The following is a 19398-nucleotide window of genomic DNA, read 5'->3' as shown; positions in this document are numbered from 1 at the left end:
GCATGGTATCACAAGGTGGGTGTTTCTGCACCTGTGCCACTCCTCCCCGCCCCGGCTCCTCTGCCACATGTCGCACATCCTTCCCGCAGTGCTTCACCCCTGCCATTTCCAACATCCTCTGCTCCTGTCAGATTTACAAACTCGCTCTCCACTCCTCATTGACAAGTACAGTGCTGTGCAAAAGACTAAGGCATTCTAGCTATATATATGATTTGGTCAATGATTTGGATGAAGGAATTGATGGCTTTATGGCCAAGTTTGCAGATGATACGAAGATAGGTGGAAGTGCAGGTAGTGTTCAGGAAGATCTGCAGAAGGGCTTAGACAGATGGGGGGGGAAATGGGCAAAGAAATGGCAGATGGAATATAATGCAGAGAAGTGCAAGGTCATGTACGCTGACAGAAGGAATAAAGGCATGCACTATTTTGGTAATGGGGAGAAAATTCAAAAATCAGGGCTGCAGAGACCTGGGAGTCCTTGTGCAGGATTCCCTAAAGGTTAACTTGCAGGTTGAGTCAGTGATGAGCAAGGCAAATGCAATGTTAGCATTCATTTAGAGGACTAGAATACAAAAGCAAGGATATAATGCTGAGGCATTAGACAGACAGTACTTGCAGTATCGTGAGCCGTTTTGGGCCCCTTATCTAAGAAAGGTTGTATTGGCATCAGAGATAGTCCAGAAGACCTCTACAAGATTGATTCGAGGAATGAAAGGGCTTACAGATGAGTGTCTGATGGCTCTGGGCCTGTACTCGCTGGAGTTTGGAAAGAATGAGCGGGTGATCTCACTAAAACATATCAAATATTGAAAGGTCTGGATAGAGTGGATCTGGAGGGATGTTTCCAATAGTGGGGGAGTCTAGGACCAGAGGGTACAGCCTCAAAATTGAGGGATAGCTATTCAGAGCAGAGATGAGGAAAAATGTCTTTGTTCTTTGTCCTCTGGATCTCTGGAATTCATTGCTGTGCAGACCAACTCATTGGGTTTACTTAAGGGGGATGCTGACAGGTTCTTAAGATTGATATGGGCATCAAAGGTTACAGAGAAAAGGGAGGAGAATGAGGTTGAGAGGGATATTAAGTCAGCCATCATGAAATGCAGAAGCAGATATGAAGGCCGAATGGCCTAATTCTTCTCCGAGGTCTTATGACAACCTTCCAAAGGATATAACCTGAGATTATTGTTGTTACTCTCACCTTCAACTCCAAGAATAAGAAATATCACACATACAAAAGAGAATATACAAGAGCAATATTGGAGAAATTTTGCACAACGTGATACTTGTAATTCCAGCAAATGTTACTTCATTGTTTTCCATCTGGTACATTACAATGGGAGTTTACCTGCCCATTTACCATACACATTCACCTTTCAATTCTCACACCCAGGGAAAACATACTATGCTCCACATTATGCCTACTTGACTTTATTTTTTTTTATTATGGCCTTATTCTGATCAGCTGTGGCTCTTCAGTGATGGCCTTTGACCCTGGTGAGATCCCATTGGACCTGAAAGTAGAATTGTGCCGGGGTGGATCACTCTTAACGCAGGACCCAAAAGCTCCCCTGTGGAGGAAAACAGATCAAGACACAGAGAAGAAAGCAAAAAAAGAACAGAAACACAAACAGAAGGAAAGAGGTAACCAGGATGCCACTTTTATGGAAACGTAAAAGGGAATGGAGAAGAATAAAATTCATCACAAGTAAAGGAAATATCCTCATGCGCTTTGCTGAAGATGGGAGAAGAAAAGATAAAGAATTAAAAATATTAGCACGATGCAATGTGGCTCTTCAACGTCTGGCATGCAGAAAAATGGAAGAGCACAAAATGGTAATGTAATTCCATAAACCCTTCTCCTCCCCAACTGACCTTCCAGCTGAAATCTTCCTGGCCGATAGCTTTCAAACCTGACCATCAACCACATGTGAAAACTTCTGAAACATGCTGCTACATTTAAACAACATACATCAAAGTTGCTGGTGAACGCAGCAGGCCAAGCAGCATCTCTAGGAAGAGGTACAGTCGACGTTTTGGGCCGAGATCCTTCGTCAGGACTAACTGAAAGAAGAAATAGAAAGAGATTTGAAAGTGGGAGGGGGAGGGGGAGATCCAAAATGATAGGAGAAGACAGGAGGGGGAGGGATAGAGCTGAGAGCTGGACAGGTGATAGGCAAAAGGGGATACGAGAGGATCATGGGACAGGAGGTCCAGGAAGAAAGTCAGGGGGGGGGGTTGACCCAGAGGATGGGCAAGAGGTATATTCAGAGGGACAGAGGGAGAAAAAGGAGAGTGAGAGAAAGAATGTGTGCATAAAAATGAGTAACAGATGGGGTACGAGGGGGAGGTGGGGCCTTAGCAGAAGTTAGAGAAGTCGATGTTCATGCCATCAGGTTGGAGGCTACCCAGACGGAATATAAGGTGTTGTTCCTCCAACCTGAGTGTGGCTTCATCTTTACAGTAGAGGAGGCCGTGGATAGACATGTCAGAATGGGAATGGGATGTGGAATTAAAATGTGTGGCCACTGGGAGATCCTGCTTTCTCTGGCGGACAGAGCGTAGATGTTCAGCAAAGCGGTCTCCCAGTCTGCGTCGGGTCTAACTTCCGCTAAAGCCCCACCTCCCCCTCGTACCCCATCTGTTACTCATTTTTATGCACACATTCTTTCTCTCACTCTCCTTTTTCTCCCTCTGTCCCTCTGAATATACCTCTTGCCCATCCTCTGGGTCAACACCCCCCCTGCTTGTCTTTCTTCCCGGACCTCCTGTCCCATGATCCTCTCGTATCCCCTTTTGCCTATCATCTGTCCAGCTCTCGGCTCTATCCCTCCCCCTCCTGTCTTCTCCTATCATTTTGGATCTCCCCCTCCCCCTCCAACTTTCAAATCCCTTACTCACTCTTCCTTCAGTTAGTCCTGACGAAGGGTCTCAGCCTGAAACGTCGACTGCACCTCTTCCTACAGATGATGCTTGGCCTGCTGCGTTCACCAGCAACTTTGATGTATGTTGCTTGAATTTCCCGCATCTGCAGAATTCCTGTTGTTTGCTACATTTAAATCCAGTTCCTTTATATTGAAACCACGAAAATTTTTAAAAGTAATCAATAGAGTTAAGTCAATTTTGAATCCAAGTTCCTACTTCTTTTAGGAAGTCTGCCATTTGAACTTTCTCAAAAACCTTATTAAAAATCTATGTGAACTACATCAAATGCACTTCAAACAATTAATTAGTCGGAAAAAAACTTTTGAAACCTGGTCTGGAAAAAAGAAATTTACAACAGTGCTCAGAGACACAAATGTACAATAAGCATACTCTCAATAATCATTAAGATGTATACAAATAATATATCACGGGACAAAGCAAATCTGTCTGCACAAGGCGACTGAATGTCAGATTAATTGGGCAAATCAATCCCAACTTTTCATGGATAACCTTCCTGTCTGGTCTCCAACGTAAAGTATAATAACTGTTTTAACCTCTACTCAAAACAAGAAAGAATACTTATTTTGTTAGGTTGCCTACCTGGAGTACCAAACAGGTTATTATCCCTCATCAGCCTGTATTCTTCTTCACTCAGGTTATTGACAAAATGATAGAAGGCTTCCTCCCGGTCTAGGCGGTCCGACTGATGCCTGCGCTGATCTTCATTAGTAGAATAAGTGTCAGCCTGCTCATTACCTCCACCATCTTCATTAGCAGCATTTTCCATACTGAGATAAAACAGATTTCACCTAAGGAAAACAGTGAGAAAACATGGTGGTAATGTATATAATTTTTTTTTAATATAAATTAAGCCCAGTGCTATCAATTTAATGCTCCAAATTACTTTAAGAACACAAAAGTATTGAAAAAGGAGCTAATGCTTTCCCGGTGTATATGACGAATAAACCCTTTTCAGGCTTCCATCGGGTACAGGGATTGATTTTTGTTAGAGTGGATTCTTTTGGGGTAGATGATTTGTTGACACTTAAATGACTTTGGCCACCAGACTTCTATTTTAACTGTTTGACAAAGGACTGTGGATTGAGTCCACCACAATGGGCTTCCTAAAAGGTGTAAATACAGGATGCTTCTGGTGCCTGATGCTGTAGTTTTGAAGGCAGTATCACCTATACATTATAAATATTAATTGTATGAATTGTCTTCTATGTTAGAACGGGAAATGCCAAATAAATGTATTGTAGACTTCACTTACATTCCTAAAGGCTGTAGATACCAACCCAGACATGTTGGCGTCAGGAGGAAAGGATGGTGTGAGATTTTGTATGTAGCTTCAATAGGAAGCATTGTCTATGCATTGTCTGTAACTTTTTAAGTAGCGATTGCCTTTGTGTTTAGCATATAAATATCGAGCCCACATTTAGCCAGCAGACCTTTCTGCGGAAAGCGTCTCCGCCCGTAAGATGCCTACTGTACCTTGTTGTGTCGAATAAAGAAGCTGCTTTGTATCTACCAGTGACTCTGTCTCTCTGGTAATTTCATTCACGATACAACATTTGGTGTCAGAAGTGGGATACCTTCATGACCCGTCGTGTGGCCAGTGTTCCTAGCAGTCTAAGTTGGTGAGTATTTTTCTAAGGTAACACTCACACTTGGATCTGTTCAGTTGGTGGTGCACTGGATCACAAGGTAATCACGAACGTGGAGAGCTGAACTGGTAGATATTAAAGTAGTGTGTGCGTGTGCATGTGTGTTTATGTAAGTGAGGAATCTTTGCATGTTGACTTGGTTAACTTGGGTCCACCAGTTGCGAAAGGTGGTAACCAACGGTACGGTTCGAGACGCCAGAATAGGGGCATGTATACTCGTTCGGGGAGCTGCATTTTAGTGTATGCGTGTGCAAGTGTGATGCAAAGGAATACGGCAGGCATCATGAGTTCGGGTACTCAAAACTGGCAGATTGTGGAATACGTACTCTGCGGTTTTATTTTGCGTAGTGTGGGAATTAATATGGAGATATCTCAGGGAGAGGTTTTACCCAGATAGATCTACCAGAATGGCACCTATTGAGATCAGGCAACGTCAGGTTGAGAACCCTGATGATCCGAGCCAGCCCTTGACCTTGATTACGACTATTCATAAGCTCTTCACCCCCGGGGAGAAACAGAGCATTTTGTCCGAGTTGCCCTCACTTAAAGTCGCAGGAATTCAGAATTCTGGCGCAAACTCGAGGAAATGGTTGAAATTCACCAGATGCACCCTAAAGATATACATGTGTTAGTGAAAGCCAAGTGCCCGAGGAATACGTGGGACAGGATGGCCCAGGGGGTGCGGGATGGTACATGGGCAACTATCGGGAGCGCCAGCAATGAAGAAAGATATCGCTCTTTTAAAAGGGAAGTAAGGCAGCGCCTGGGGGGAGGCGAGAGTAGCTGGGGAATGACAATGGCAGTGATTCAAAAGGCTGACGAGACAGCCATGGATTATGCAGAACGTAAATACCGAGTGTACGAGGAGTATTCCGGGTTGGATAACCCAGGGAGGGACGACCCAGTCTTCCTAAAAATGCTGAAGGAAGGCCTGAGTTCAGCCCACCAGGAAGTTTTAGATTTAGGCATAACGGTAGGGTCCATCTACTCTGAGATAGTTTCATGGGCCAGTGAGATAGACCAAAGAAAAGGCAAGAGAAATCGTAAAGTGGATATAGTGGATGCAGCTGCTGTGATGTCCCGGAGGGCTTGCTTTGCTTGCCAGCAGCCAGGGTACTCTGCAAAGGTCTGCCGGACCAGGTATAAGGCAATGAAGGAGCTGATATGCTACAGCTGTGGCCTATCAGGACATGGCTGGAGACAGTGTCCAAAAGGGAGGGGGAAAACCCAGGTGAAGGAGACGGCAGACACCCACTCACTTACCCCATTAGCAACCAGTCTGACTGTTGATCAGATCAAAGAGTTAGTGACAGCGCCTCTTAAGGCCACCTAACAGTAGTAGTGAGATCGGGGATGGTATTAAACAGGAAATTAGAAATGTGTGCAATAAAGGAACAGCAGTTATAATGGATGACTTCAATCTACATGTAGATTGGGTGAACCAAATTGGTAAAGGTGCTGAGGAAGAGGATTTCTTGGAATGTATGCGGGATGGTTTTTTGAACCAACTAGAGAGCAGGCTATTCTAGACTGGGTTTTGAGCAATGAGGAAGGGTTAATTAGCAATCTTGTAGTGAGAGGCCCCTTGGGTAAGAGTGACCATAATATGGTGGAATTCTTCATTAAGATGGAGAGTGACATAGTTAATTCAGAAACAAAAGTTCTGAACTTAAAGAGGGGTAACTTTGAAGGTATGACACATGAATTAGCTAAGATAGACTGGCAAATGACACTTAAAGGATTGACGGTAGATATGCAATGGCAAGCATTTAAAGATTGCATGGATGAACTACAACAATTGTTCATCCCAGTTTGGCAAAAGAATAAATCAAGGAAGGTAGTGCACCCGTGGCTGACAAGAGAAATTAGGGATAGTATCAATTCCAAAGAAGAAACATACAAATTAGCCAGAGAAAGTGGCTCACCTGAGGACTGGGAGAAATTCAGAGTTCAGCAGAGGAGAACAAAGGGCTTAATTAGGAAGGGGAAAAAAGATATGAGAGAAAACTGGCAGGGAACATAAAAACTGACTGTAAAAGCTTTTATAGATATGTAAAAAGGAAAAGACTGGTAAAGACAAATGTAGGTCCCCTACAGACAGAAACAGGTGAATTGATTATGGGGAGCAAGGACATGGCAGACCAATTGAATAATTACTTTGGTTCTGTCTTCACTAAGGATGACATAAATAATCTTCCAGAAATAGTAGGGGACAGAGGGTCCAGTGAGATGGAGGAACTGAGCGAAATACATGTTAGTAGGGAAGTGGTGTTAGGTAAATTGAAGGGATTAAAGGCAGATAAATCCCCAGGGCCAGATGGTCTGCATCCCAGAGTGCTTAAGGAAGTAGCCCAAGAAATAGTAGATGCATTAGTGATAATTTTTCAAAACTCTTTAGATTCTGGACTAGTTCCTGAGGATTGGAGGGTGGCTAATGTAACCCCACTTTTTAAAAAAGGAGGGAGAGAGAAACAAGGGAATTATAGACCGGTTAGCCTAACGGCGGTGGTGGAGAAACTGCTGGAGTCAGTTATCAAAGATGTGATAACAGCACATTTGGAAAGCGGTGAAATCATCGGACAAAGTCAGCATGGATTTGTGAAAGGAAAATCATGTCTGACGAATCTCATAGAATTTTTTGAGGATGTAACTAGTAGAGTGGATAGGGGAGAACTAGTGGATGTGGTATATTTGGATTTTCAAAAGGCTTTTGACAAGGTCCCACACAGGAGATTAGTGTGCAAACTTAAAGCACACGGTATTGGGGGGTAAGGTATTGATGTGGATAGAGAATTGGTTAGCAGATAGGAAGCAAAGAGTGGGAATAAACGGGACCTTTTCAGAATGGCAGGCGGTGACTAGTGGGGTACCGCAAGGCTCAGTGCTGGGACCCCAGTTGTTTACAATACATATTAATGACTTGGATGAGGGAATTAAATGCAGCATCTCCAAGTTTGCGGATGACACGAAGCTGGGCGGCAGTGTTAGCTGTGAGGAGGATGCTAAGAGGATGCAGGGTGACTTGGATAGGTTGGGTGAGTGGGAAAATTCATGGCAGATGCAATTTAATGTGGATAAATGTGAAGTTATCCACTTTGGTGGCAAAAATAAGAAAACAGATTATTATCTGAATGGTGGCCGATTAGGAAAAGGAGAGGTGCAATGAGACCTGGGTGTCATTATACACCAGTCATTGAAAGTGGGCATGCAGGTACAGCAGGCGGTGAAAAAGGCGAATGGTATGCTGGCATTTATAGCAAGAGGATTCGAGTACAGGAGCAGGGAGGTACTACTGCAGTTGTACAAGGCCTTGGTGAGACCACACCTGGAGTATTGTGTGCAATTTTGGTCCCCTAATCTGAGGAAAGACATCTTTGCCATAGAGAGAGTACAAAGAAGGTTCCCCAGATTGATTCCTGGGATGGCAAGACTTTCATATGAAGAAAGACTGGATGAACTAGGCTTGTACTCGTTAGAATTTAGAAGATTGAGGGGGGATCTGATTGAAACGTATAAGATCCTAAAGGGATTAGACAGGCTAGATGCAGGAAGATTGTTCCCGATGTTGGGGAAGTCCAGAACGAGGGGCCACAGTTTGAGGATAGAGGGGAAGCCTTTTAGGACCGAGATTAGGAAAAACTTCTTCACACAGAGAATGGTGAACCTGTGGAATTTTCTGCCACAGGAAACAGTTGAGGCCAGTTTATTGGTTATATTTAAGAGGGAGTTAGATATGGCCCTTGTGGCTAAAGGGATCGGGGGTATGGAGGGAAGGCTGGTGCAGGGCTCTGAGTTGGATGATCAGCCATGATCATAATAAATGGCGGTGCAGGCTCGAAGGGCCGAATGGCCTACTCCTGCACCTATTTTCTATGTTTCTATGTTAAAAGGATGTGGCAGCAGGCTCCACGGCCAGCTGTGAAGACTCACGGATGTACATTACGGCATTGTTAGGGGGACGGCAATGCAATATGTTAATGGACACAGGGGCATCTGTATCGATAACAGAATTACCCTTACCAACAACCGGGCAGGCCAGTTATATCAGGGGTATAGGAGGAAAAACAGTAAAAGCAGAAAGAAGCGAGAAGTAAATACTCGAAATCGGGGGAGTACAGCTTCTAGTGTATTTCTGGGTATGTCCAAATAATGAAGGCACGATCCCTGGAATAGATATCCTAAGGGAAGCAGGAGCTGTTATAGATTCAGGAAAAGGAGAAATAGTATGGACGAGCCAGGGGCAGCGAACGCGTACAACCAACGGAATACACGGCCTGGCTAGCATAGGCGCAGCTGCCCCGATCATTAGAGACTGGAGCCAGGATGGTGTCTACGGGTTACCTTGTCAGCAGTTCCCAGCTGTGTGGGCTAGAGACAAGCAAGATTGTGAGCAGGTAGAGATAGACCCAGTTAAAATAGAGGAGGGTCTGTATAAACCCCCTAAGCAGGACCCTATACAAACTGACACACTGACCGCTGTTCAGGTTATAGTGAAGGAACAAAAACACCAGGGGATACTCAGAGAGACTGCGGCCACTCCAGAACATAAAGTTTTCCCAGTTCCTCCGAGGGCAGACATTACTGCAAATAAGGAAGCAGGGGAACAAGAGGCAATTGAAATTGCAAGTGTGCAGCAGGAAACGACAGAAGCCAGTTTAGTAAAATTGTATGAAGAGGTAGAGGCTGAAGAGAAGGAAAAATGGAGGAGGAAAGGAGCAAACGAGGGATCAGATGGGTGCTGGACACATGGGGAGGAAAGAGTCGCGGTGGCCCCACCCTGTATTAGACCGATACTACTAAAGTTATATCATGGGGTGATGCATCAGGGAAGGCAGAGCATGATCATAACCCTCCGGCAGGACTGGTGGCGGTCAGGGATGGGTGGGGATGTTGAGAAGTTCTGCCACCGTTGTATCATTTGTGCCCAGCATAACCCTGGTAAGGGCAGAAAGCTACAGCTGGCAAATCAGCCTCGGCCGAGGGGACCCTGGGAAAACATCCAGATAGACTTCACAGGGCCCCTGCCAAAAAGCAGGGGGGAAAGTTACTGTCTAGTAATCATGGACCACTTCACCCGGTGGGTGGAGGCTTTCCCAACAAGAGACTGCACCGCCCGCACCGCTGCATGGATCCTAGTTCAGGAAATCCTCCCAAGGTGGGGAACCCCAGTTCAGCTGGATTCAGATCAGGGAGCACATTTCACGGGGAAAGTGATGAAGGAAATGTGCCGACTGCTAGGGATTCGACAATGGTTCCACGTACCCTACCACCCCCAGAGTTCAGGGATGGTAGAAAGGATGAACCAAACAATCAAGAATGTGTTAGCCAAAGCTATAGACATGGGTTGATGTATTACCAGGAATCTTGATGAGATTGCGTGCAACCCCGAACCGCACTTTGGGTCTCAGCCCCTACGAATTATTGATGAAGCAAGCAATGCGACTCCCCTATGGGGTAATTACGGGTTGCGAGGAGCCTGGGGCTTACAGGGATAGAATGACCCAATATGTGAAAGACCTTAGTAACCAACTTAAAGTACTAAAGGATCAAGCGAAACAACAACAGCAAATTACTGATCAGAAAGAGCCTGAGGGAAAGGGGGTAATTCTTCCACAGCCCGGCGACCAAGTTATGGTGAGGGTGCTGCCAGAAAGGTCAGGGTTTGCCCCCAGGTGGATAGGACCACAGACGGTACTCTTAACCAATGATATGTGTGTCTGTGTACAGACTCGGCGAGGCAGCCAGTGGAAACACTGGACTCAAGTTAAAGCATACAACTCACCCTCTTGTTGCTCCCACAGACGGAGTGGGGAACCAAGTGTACCCAGTAACCATGTAATTACAGAGAACCTAAGAGAGGAACACCAGCCAGCCACAGCAGACCTGACCACAGCTGATGAAAACATACCCGGAGAAAACGCAAAGGCGGAAGACACTGAGAACGTGTTGGAAAACCATGAATAGCCAGCTAAAGTGTGATGACGATGGTACTCTGTAAAGAAGGCTGGTTGCTGAAGGTAGATGATTAATTTTATAGCATAGTTATTTGGGAAATATTTGGGGAGGGATTTTTGAGTTAAAGCAGAGATGGCAAGTTCCACCACTTCGATGGCATTTCAGACTGCACACGGCATCTGGAAGCAGTCACCCCGAGTCTGAGGAGCTGAACCCTTTTCAGCAGTTGAGCCAGTGATCAACAGAACAGTTCGGAAGCGGGTGCCACCGGGGAGAGGTCCTTGCAGACATTTAGGTAGAGGCCACCCCAACCCCTTCCTGTACATGGATGACAGAGCCCGTGGGTGCTCCTGGAAGGAGAGTTTCAGTGACCAGAGGATAAAGGGCCAAAGACAAAGGAATGTGATTTAAGATGCAGTCAGCCTGCAGGCACATGAAAGGAGCTGCATTCCTAAAGACTTGGAACAGCCTCTCTGCTTAACATTTGGTAGGTAATGCTAGGATAGATATCGAGGTACATAAAATTTGGGGGGGAATTCCGAGACAGGGCATTTTTGCTGCCCTATTTGAGCAGATCCTCCTAGGTTGGCCTTTCCTGATACAAATTTAATTTGTCCAGGAGGGCCAAGAGGAGGGACTGTTAAGAGCAGATTCTTTTGGGGTAGATGATTTGTTAACAGTTAAATGACTTTGGCCACCAGACTTCTATTTTAACTGTTTGACAAAGGACTGTGGATTGAGTCCACCACAATGGGCTTCCTAAAAGGTGTAAATACAGGATGCTTCTGGTGCCTGATGCTGTAGTTTTGAAGGCAGTATCACCTATACATTATAAATATTAATTGTATGAATTGTCTTCTATGTTAGAATGGGAAATGCCAAATAAATGTATTGTAGACTTCACTTACATTCCTAAAGGCTGTAGATACCAACCCAGACATGTTGGCGTCAGGAGGAAAGGATGGTGTGAGATTTTGTATGTAGCTTCAATAGGAAGCATTGTCTATGCATTGTCTGTAACTTTTTAAGTAGCGATTGCCTTTGTGTTTAGCATATAAATATCAAGCCCACATTTAGCTAGCAGACCTTTCTGCAGAAAGCGTCTCCGCCCGTAAGATGCCTATTGTACCTTGTTGTGTCGAATAAAGAAGCTGCTTTGTATCTACCAGTGACTCTGTCCGGTAATTTCATCCACGCTACAACAATTTTAACTGATGTTTCGATGACAAACCCTGCCATCTTCATCAGGGATGATGCCTGGGCATGTCTAGTCCGGTGGTATCTCCTGTCCCTCCTGATTGGTTAGTCCTCATCCAATCAGGTTTCCGCTGTCCCACCTTGTTCACGAACCCGTAAGGAAGCTCAAATCACAGCTTATGCAGATCAAAGACGACCTAGGGCTCAGAATGGCTAGCATTTACAGGATTCCCTGTGAATGCACAGTAGCATACATTGGCCAGATGGGACACACAGTGGAAACCTGCATCAAGAAACACAAGTGTATCCATTTGGGTTACCTGGAGAAATCGGCGGTAGCAGAACATTACATTGCCAATGGCCATAGGATTAACTTTGAAGATACAAAACTACTGTGCTCATCCAATGGTTTTTGAAATGGCCTGTTGAAGGAAGCCATTGTAATAAAGCTCAAGGAAAAGAATTTTAACAAAGATGAAGGTCTTGATCCAAGTAAGGAATGGAGTTTGATTGTAAACTAGGTGGGACAGCCATGAGGACTAACCAAACAGGAGGGCCGGACAACAGAGGTATAAATACCACAGGACTAGACACGTCCAGGCATGATCCCTGATGAAGATGGCAGTGTTAGTCATCAAAACATCGGTTAAAATTGATACCTGTATCTGGCTGGAAGCCCGGGAAGGGCTTATTCGACACAAAAGTAATGTTAATGTAGCATTCTCAAACATGGTTCTCACTTTGTAGATTGGGTATAATCTAGATTGCTATATTGATTTGAATTACCACTTTTGGATATTGTTTTTCAAACGAAGTGTTATTTAAAGAGACCTTATGCACTCAAACTCTTTTTTTCAAAAAAGAACTCATTGCATCAGGAGAGTTCTCACTGTTGCCCAAGCCACATTCAACCTTTAACCAAACTATCTAACCATATACCATTGTTCCTGGTAGAATCCTTCTGTAAGGATATACTTGCCTTACAGGGAGTACAAGTTCACTAGATCAGTTTTTAAATGATCAAGAAGTCTTATGAAGAATGATTGAATAGATAGAGCCTATACTGTCAGAAATTATTTCAGAGATGATTTCACATTTCTGAGAGGACTTGATAAAGTCAAGATCGGGAGATACCATTTTAAGTTGCAGAATGAACATCTCTCAGAAGTAAACTTTTCAATTTTGTTGTGGGTGGTAAGTTATTAAATATGTTTAACACTAAGCCCAAAAGATCTTGTTTGTAGATCCTATGTTCTACACTTTGGCACCCTCAACCAAATATACCAAGTTTTATGGAATATGAAATAGCCTCAATTACTTTGGGAGAAGCAGATCAAATGATATCTGCACCAAAGGTGGAGCCATAGAAAGGTGTAGAAAACAAAGTGAGGATGATCTCAAAAGAATGAAAAAGGGGTGAAAATTCAGTCAGTGGGCTGGAGGTGTAGTGTGGTATAGCGAAGGAGCTTGCTACAGGAGATGCTGTTTGACAGAGAGCAGAGTGTCAAAGAGGTTGAACAACATGAATATTTAGCAAGCTTGTGATATCAATACTGCTTGTTAGATAAAAAAAAAGTATTTTACGAGGGGTGATTGATAAGTTTGTGGCCTAAGGTAGAAGGAGTCAATTTTAGAAAACCTAGCACATTTATTTTTCAACATAGTCCCCTCCTACATGTACACACTTAGTCCAGTGGTCGTGGAGCATGTAGAAGTGGTCCACAGCAGGGGTGATTGATAAGTTCGTGGCCCAAGGTAGAAGGAGGCGAGTTATACAGCTCTCGTTACATACACGTGCAGTTAACTCTTTGAGTGAAAATGCAGAAAGTTTGAAGTTAATAACTCATCTCCTTCTACCTTAGGCCACAAACTTATCAATCACCTGTGCTGTGGACCACTTCTGGAGGTCCAAGACGCCAACCTCTACAAAGAAGGGATCCATATGCTCCATGACTGCTGAAGTAAGTGTGTAAATGTAGGAAAAATAAATGTGCTAGGTTTTCTAAAATTGACTCCTTCTACCTTAAGCCACGAACTTATCAATCACCCCTCGTACTGCTATTTAAATCTGAACAATTCTCAAAACAATGAATAGTTTCTGTGAATTTTCAATTGAGCAAAATCTTGGCAAAGTTAGTTTAAAAAAATAAGGATCCAAATGAAAGGCTTCAAGTTCAAAAATGTTTCAATATTAATAGTACATCAAGCAATTATGTTTTATTCAAAAGGATTTAGTGCTCTACCAAACAATGGCATCACACCCAAATGTGAAATCAGAGATGCCAGACTCCATAGCAAAGTAAACCAACATAGCAGGTCCAAGTCTTGACCATTTACTAATTAAACACCAGACAGATAAAACGTTAATCAGAGTTTAGACTTTTGATACATTCATTCTGAAGATACTAAGATGTTTCAAAAGCATTATTTCTGAGCTTTATCTATCCTATGATCAGCTACATTTAAGCTAACTTTTAAGGCAACGATTTTTACAATACCTTGCAGTGGATTGCTATTATATATTTGGATGCGTTTAAGGTCCGCTATGTCTAAGAACGGGAAAGACGCCAAACCTCGGGTTAGACCGAAAGTTACCGACCCTCCTCCAATTGAACCAGCGGTAACTATGCAAGCTATATCGGAGCTGATTCGTGTGGAAATCTCAACTACTATATCGGATCTGATTCGTGCGGAAATTTCAACTAAGCTGCAGAAAATTATCGATGAAATTGATAAAATGAAAACATCTATCACGGAACATCAGACTGCTATATCTAATCTCCAAAAATCCACGCAACAAAATGAACTCAAGATGGGGAAAATTGAAGAAACAATTACTGTAATGAAGAAAAAAAATTGATTTTCTGACCTTTAAAAATTCTGACTTAGAATGCAGAATGCGACGACAGAACATTCGAATTATTAGTATTTGTGAAGCTGCTGAATCTGGTGACCCTATAAAGTTTTTCTCTCAACTTTTAAAAGATTCATTTTCCACCTTATTTCCTGATCAACCACCACTATTGGATTGGGCTCACAGAGTCCCATTATATTTGCCTAAGTCAGATAAACCTCAGCATGTTATTTTACGATTTCATTATTTTCAAGACAAGGAGAAGTTGCTTCGCTTTGCTCGCCCTAAAGGTTACATTGATTTCTCGGATCTTTGCTTTCGTTTGGTGGAAGATTTTAGTAAACAAGTTCGTGATCAACGTGTTCGTTACAGATCTGTGATGTCGGAATTCTACAATATGGATTTAAAACCAGTGTTGCTTTATGCCGCACGTTTGAGGATTCGATTGTCTGATGGGTCTTCCCGTTTTTTCGACTCTCCATCGGAAGCCCAGAGTTACCTGGATCAACTCTTGCCTTCAACATTTTAATTGCACTATTAAATCATCTCTGTTTGATCGGAGGCAGTTAATCTGTTGGGTTTAATTTTTTTTGCTTTATATGAGGGCAGAAAAGTTTTTTTCCAGTTTAATTAATATGGTTGCCAAACTTTTCTTTAAACTGCATCATTCCTTTCTTCTTCCCTGGGGATTCTGGGTGGCTATTCTCTCAGCGTCATTTTACGTATATCCCTGGAGGCCTTAAACTTTGTAGTTTTCAAACGTACTTATTGTAGTTTTTGTGGCTAGTCTATGCTAATATTTCATTTTCTTGTTTAAATATACAGTCTGTTGTAGATTAACGGTTTTCTTTATATGTACCTGTTCTTTCTTTGTATTATATGGTTTTAATCGGTGTACTTTTTTTTTATTCCTTTACTGTTTTATAACTTCAGCTGATCTTTTCATATATACACTTTTTTTTAGTGAGCGTCTATCGGAAATCATGGGGGTAGTTCTAGTGCTTGCTTCTTTCTGGCTGGTCTATCTTAGATTTAGCTTTGGGGGTACGGGGTAGGGGGGCTTCACTTTTTAGTTTTTCTTTCTTCTTGGGCTGCTTATATTACCGAAGTATTGGTCACGTTCTCTTTCCCGTTATCTCATGTTTATTCTGTTCCCTTTCCGGGTTCGTGGGTCGAACCTATTGTCAATCCTCCTTTATTTGAGGGTTGACTTTAGGGATTATGAAGTCTACTATTAATTTTGTCTCTTGGAATACTAACGGTCCCAATCATCCAATAAAAAGGAAAAAAGTCTTTAAAGTATTCCGGAGACTTAAAGCACATATTCTATTTTTACAAGAGACCCATGTGCGGAGGGGGGACAGACTACATTTTTTTAAGTTCTGGAAGTGTCAACACTTCCATTCAAATTCCAATGCTAAAATTCGAGGAGTTTCTATTTTTATAGATCCCTCAATCACTTTTGTAAAACACGATATTATTTCTGATCCAAATGTTAGATTTCTATTGGTTAGTGGTTTACTATTTAATAAAAAGGTAGTTTTGGTTAACGTTTATGCTCCCAACATGGATTGTCCGGAATTTTACAAATCATTATTTAATTTGTTCCCGAATTTGAATGAGTTTTCACTAATCTGGGGCGGGGACCTTAATACTTGTTTATCCCCATTATTGGACCGTTCGGCTCCTTTATGGACTCTACCCAATAAATCTGCAACCTTGATTAATTCATTTCTCTCAGATTCCGGATCGACAGACGTTTGGCGTTTTTTGCATCCTCGGGAAAAAGATTTTTCTTTTTTTTCCCCCACATGTTCATCATTCCTATTCAAGAATTGATTATTTTTTTTTATTGACTCTCATCTTATTTCTTCAGTGGTTAAATGTGAATATGACTCTATAACCATTTGGGATCATGCTCCACTTAAGCTTTCTATTAAAATATCGGCCAATACACAAAATAATAGACAACGGTGTTTTAATTCGCTGTTGCTTCAGGACTCGGATTTTGTTAACTTTATGAATGAACAGATTGATCTCTTTTTTACAATCAACTATACAGAAGATATATCCATGAACACCCTTTGGGATACTTTTAAAGCTTATATTCGTGGTCAGATCATCTCGTATTCTGCTGCTTTGAGGAAGAGGTTGAAGGAGGAGAAGCTGGTTATTGTGGACAAGATTAAGGAAATTGATAAGAAATATGCTGCAGCTCCCTCTGAGAAGTTGTATAAACAAAGAACTGAACTTCAAATGGAACACAGTTTATTACTTTTGTCCTCTATTGTAAATCAATTAATGAAAACAAGCAGCGAATTTTATATACATAGTGACAAAGTTGGTAAACTGTTGGCTAATCAGTTGAAGACTAACTATACTAAATTTCAAATTAATCAGATTTAATCAAAAATTTCTATACCAATCTCCTTTCTTACCCATTTAGCTTATCATTTACCTCAAGTCCATCTTGTTTTAAAATAAATTCAGCCACTGAAAATTCCCTGCCACACAGAATACAAAATCACTATAAAAATGATTAGGAGCTACCAAATGTCAAAATTCGATGTTATAGTATGGGGAAAATCAAATTTCACAACTCCATTTACTTGATATACACAAAGAGGAAGAACCTCTTGCATTCAAAATATATCTGGAAATTGATCTTGAAATAGACTTCTATGAAAACACAACACTGAATAATTCCTATTGCGTCAACCAGTACATCATGGCAGTGAGAAATTTGGCTGAATCATTCCACACATATTCATAGTATCTTGCAAATGAAAGAATGATTTTCTCTTCAAATAATAGAGAATGGAATTACACTGTGGATTTTAATACCAAGCTATAAAATCCTGATAAAATTAGAAAAAAATCTCAATTTTAATAAAACTGCTAAATTAACCAACCAGACCATGCCTGCCCAGAAGAAAGATGCTTTGAATCCAGTAGAAAAATACTAAAAAATCTAATTTAGGCACACATTAAAATCACCATCACAATTTTTATACATATTATTTATATTACACACTCACACAATACCAATATTGAAGAAACACTTATCCCACAAAAGGATTTGAGCTACTAAAGAAACAGGCAATTCCAACTACGCAAGTTCTATGAGAGTTTAATAACCCATGAATTGTCTTTCTCTTGGACAGGCTGTAAATAGTTGAACCATGTTCTCCAATGTTTCATACCATAACTGCACTCGTTCTTCTGAGTTCTTCAATTTGCATATCCTAATTTATACACTTACTTTTCCAAACATCTTGCTTCAAATTGTAATACAACCCTGCATCAAAATTCAGATCTATTTCAGTCAACAGCTTAAGCACCACCTTCTTGATAGAAAGATAAACAACAGTAAGAGAAAATCTGCAGATGTTGGAAATCCAAGCAACACACACAAAATGCTGGAGGAACTCAGCAGGCCAGGCAGCATCTATGGAAAAGAGTACAGTCAACTTTTCAAGCTGAGACCCTTCAGCAGGACTGGAGAAAAAAAAGATGAGGAGTAGATTTGAAAGGCGGGGGAAGGGAGGGAGAAACACAAGGTGATAGGTGAAATCGGGAGAGGGAGGGTGAAGAACTGGGAAGTTGTTTGGCGAAAGGGATACAAGGCTGGAGAAAAAGGAATCTAACAGGAAAGGACAGAAAGCCATAGAAGAAAGAAAGGGGGGGGTGGGGAAGAGAGGAATACCAGGGTGAGGTGATGATCAGACAAGGAGATGTGAGAGTGGGAAAGGAAATAAGGAATGGTGCAAGGAGAGTGGGGGCATTACTGGAAGTTCGAGAAATCGATGCTCATGCTATCAGGTTGGAGGCCACCCAGATGGAATATTAAGGTGTTGTTCCTCCAACCTGAGTGTGGCCTTATCATGACAGTAGAGGGGGCCATGGATTGACATAACGGACTGAGGATGGGAAGTAGAATTAAAATGTGTGGCCACTGGGAGATCCCCTTTCTTTTGGCGGATGGAGTGTAGGTGCTCAGCAAAGCGGTCTCCCAATCCACATCGGGTCTCACTGAGATACAAGAGGCTACACCGGAGCACTGGACACAGTGTATGATGCCAACAGATTCATAGGTAAAGTGTCATCTCACCCAGAAGGACTGTTTGGAACCTTAGGTGGTAGTGAGTGAGGAAGGAGGTAAAAACACAAGTTTCCACTTTCAGGCACTGGTAGGTTCTAGCCACATATAACAATGCAAAATACAATACAGAAATGGACAAAATTACTGATTCAGAGGACTAAATTTTAAATCTGAGGTACATTTTTAATAGCCGAAGATAAATGAGGGATTCTGCCCAAAGATCATGTTGAATAGCTGAACAGTCAAAGGCTAAGCAGCCTACTCTTGACCCTATGTCCTAGCAGACTGCATCTAACACAACCCACTAGGATAAGCTTTCCACTGTTTTTACTTAAAGCTGAACTTGGGGTGACTTGTCGATCAGCAGGAACTTTTTGCTGATTCATTGTAAATAATGTGGCTTTGCATTCAGTAAAATTGCAATATAGACCATTTTATCGGGGGGGGGATAACAAGAGGCAAAATTAACACTGATTTACTGAAAGGTCTTCACTAGATTTGTCCATTTAGATCTCTCCCCCCACTGCAGTGTAGGTGCTTGACTGCCTGAAACTTCACTGAACAAAGAAAGCTAACAATGATCAATCAGGCAAGGACTCCTAACAGGGAAAATTTATCAAATTAAAATTGATATCAGATTTTTTTAAAAAGCAACAAGGCACAATGCTGGAATATAGTAAAATCAGTGCTCTAACAGACAA

The 19398-nt window shown here is 42.2% G+C and overlaps 1 protein-coding gene across 1 annotated transcript in view; it reads right to left on the bottom strand.

Moving 5' to 3' along the window:
* rlim (ring finger protein, LIM domain interacting) overlaps nt 1-19398 on the bottom strand; it is a 70975-nt gene that overhangs the window by 32256 nt on the left and 19321 nt on the right. Inside the window, exon 2 of the mRNA XM_063061037.1 lies at nt 3523-3731. Coding sequence (XP_062917107.1) covers nt 3523-3709 — 187 coding nt within the window. The 5' untranslated portion in view covers nt 3710-3731. The remainder of the gene's footprint in view (nt 1-3522; nt 3732-19398) is intronic.

The sequence above is a fragment of the Mobula hypostoma genome, chromosome 10, assembly GCF_963921235.1.
Source record: "Mobula hypostoma chromosome 10, sMobHyp1.1, whole genome shotgun sequence".
In the NCBI taxonomy this organism is placed as follows: Eukaryota; Metazoa; Chordata; class Chondrichthyes; order Myliobatiformes; family Myliobatidae; genus Mobula; species Mobula hypostoma.
This window is presented reverse-complemented; position numbering and strand designations above follow the sequence as displayed.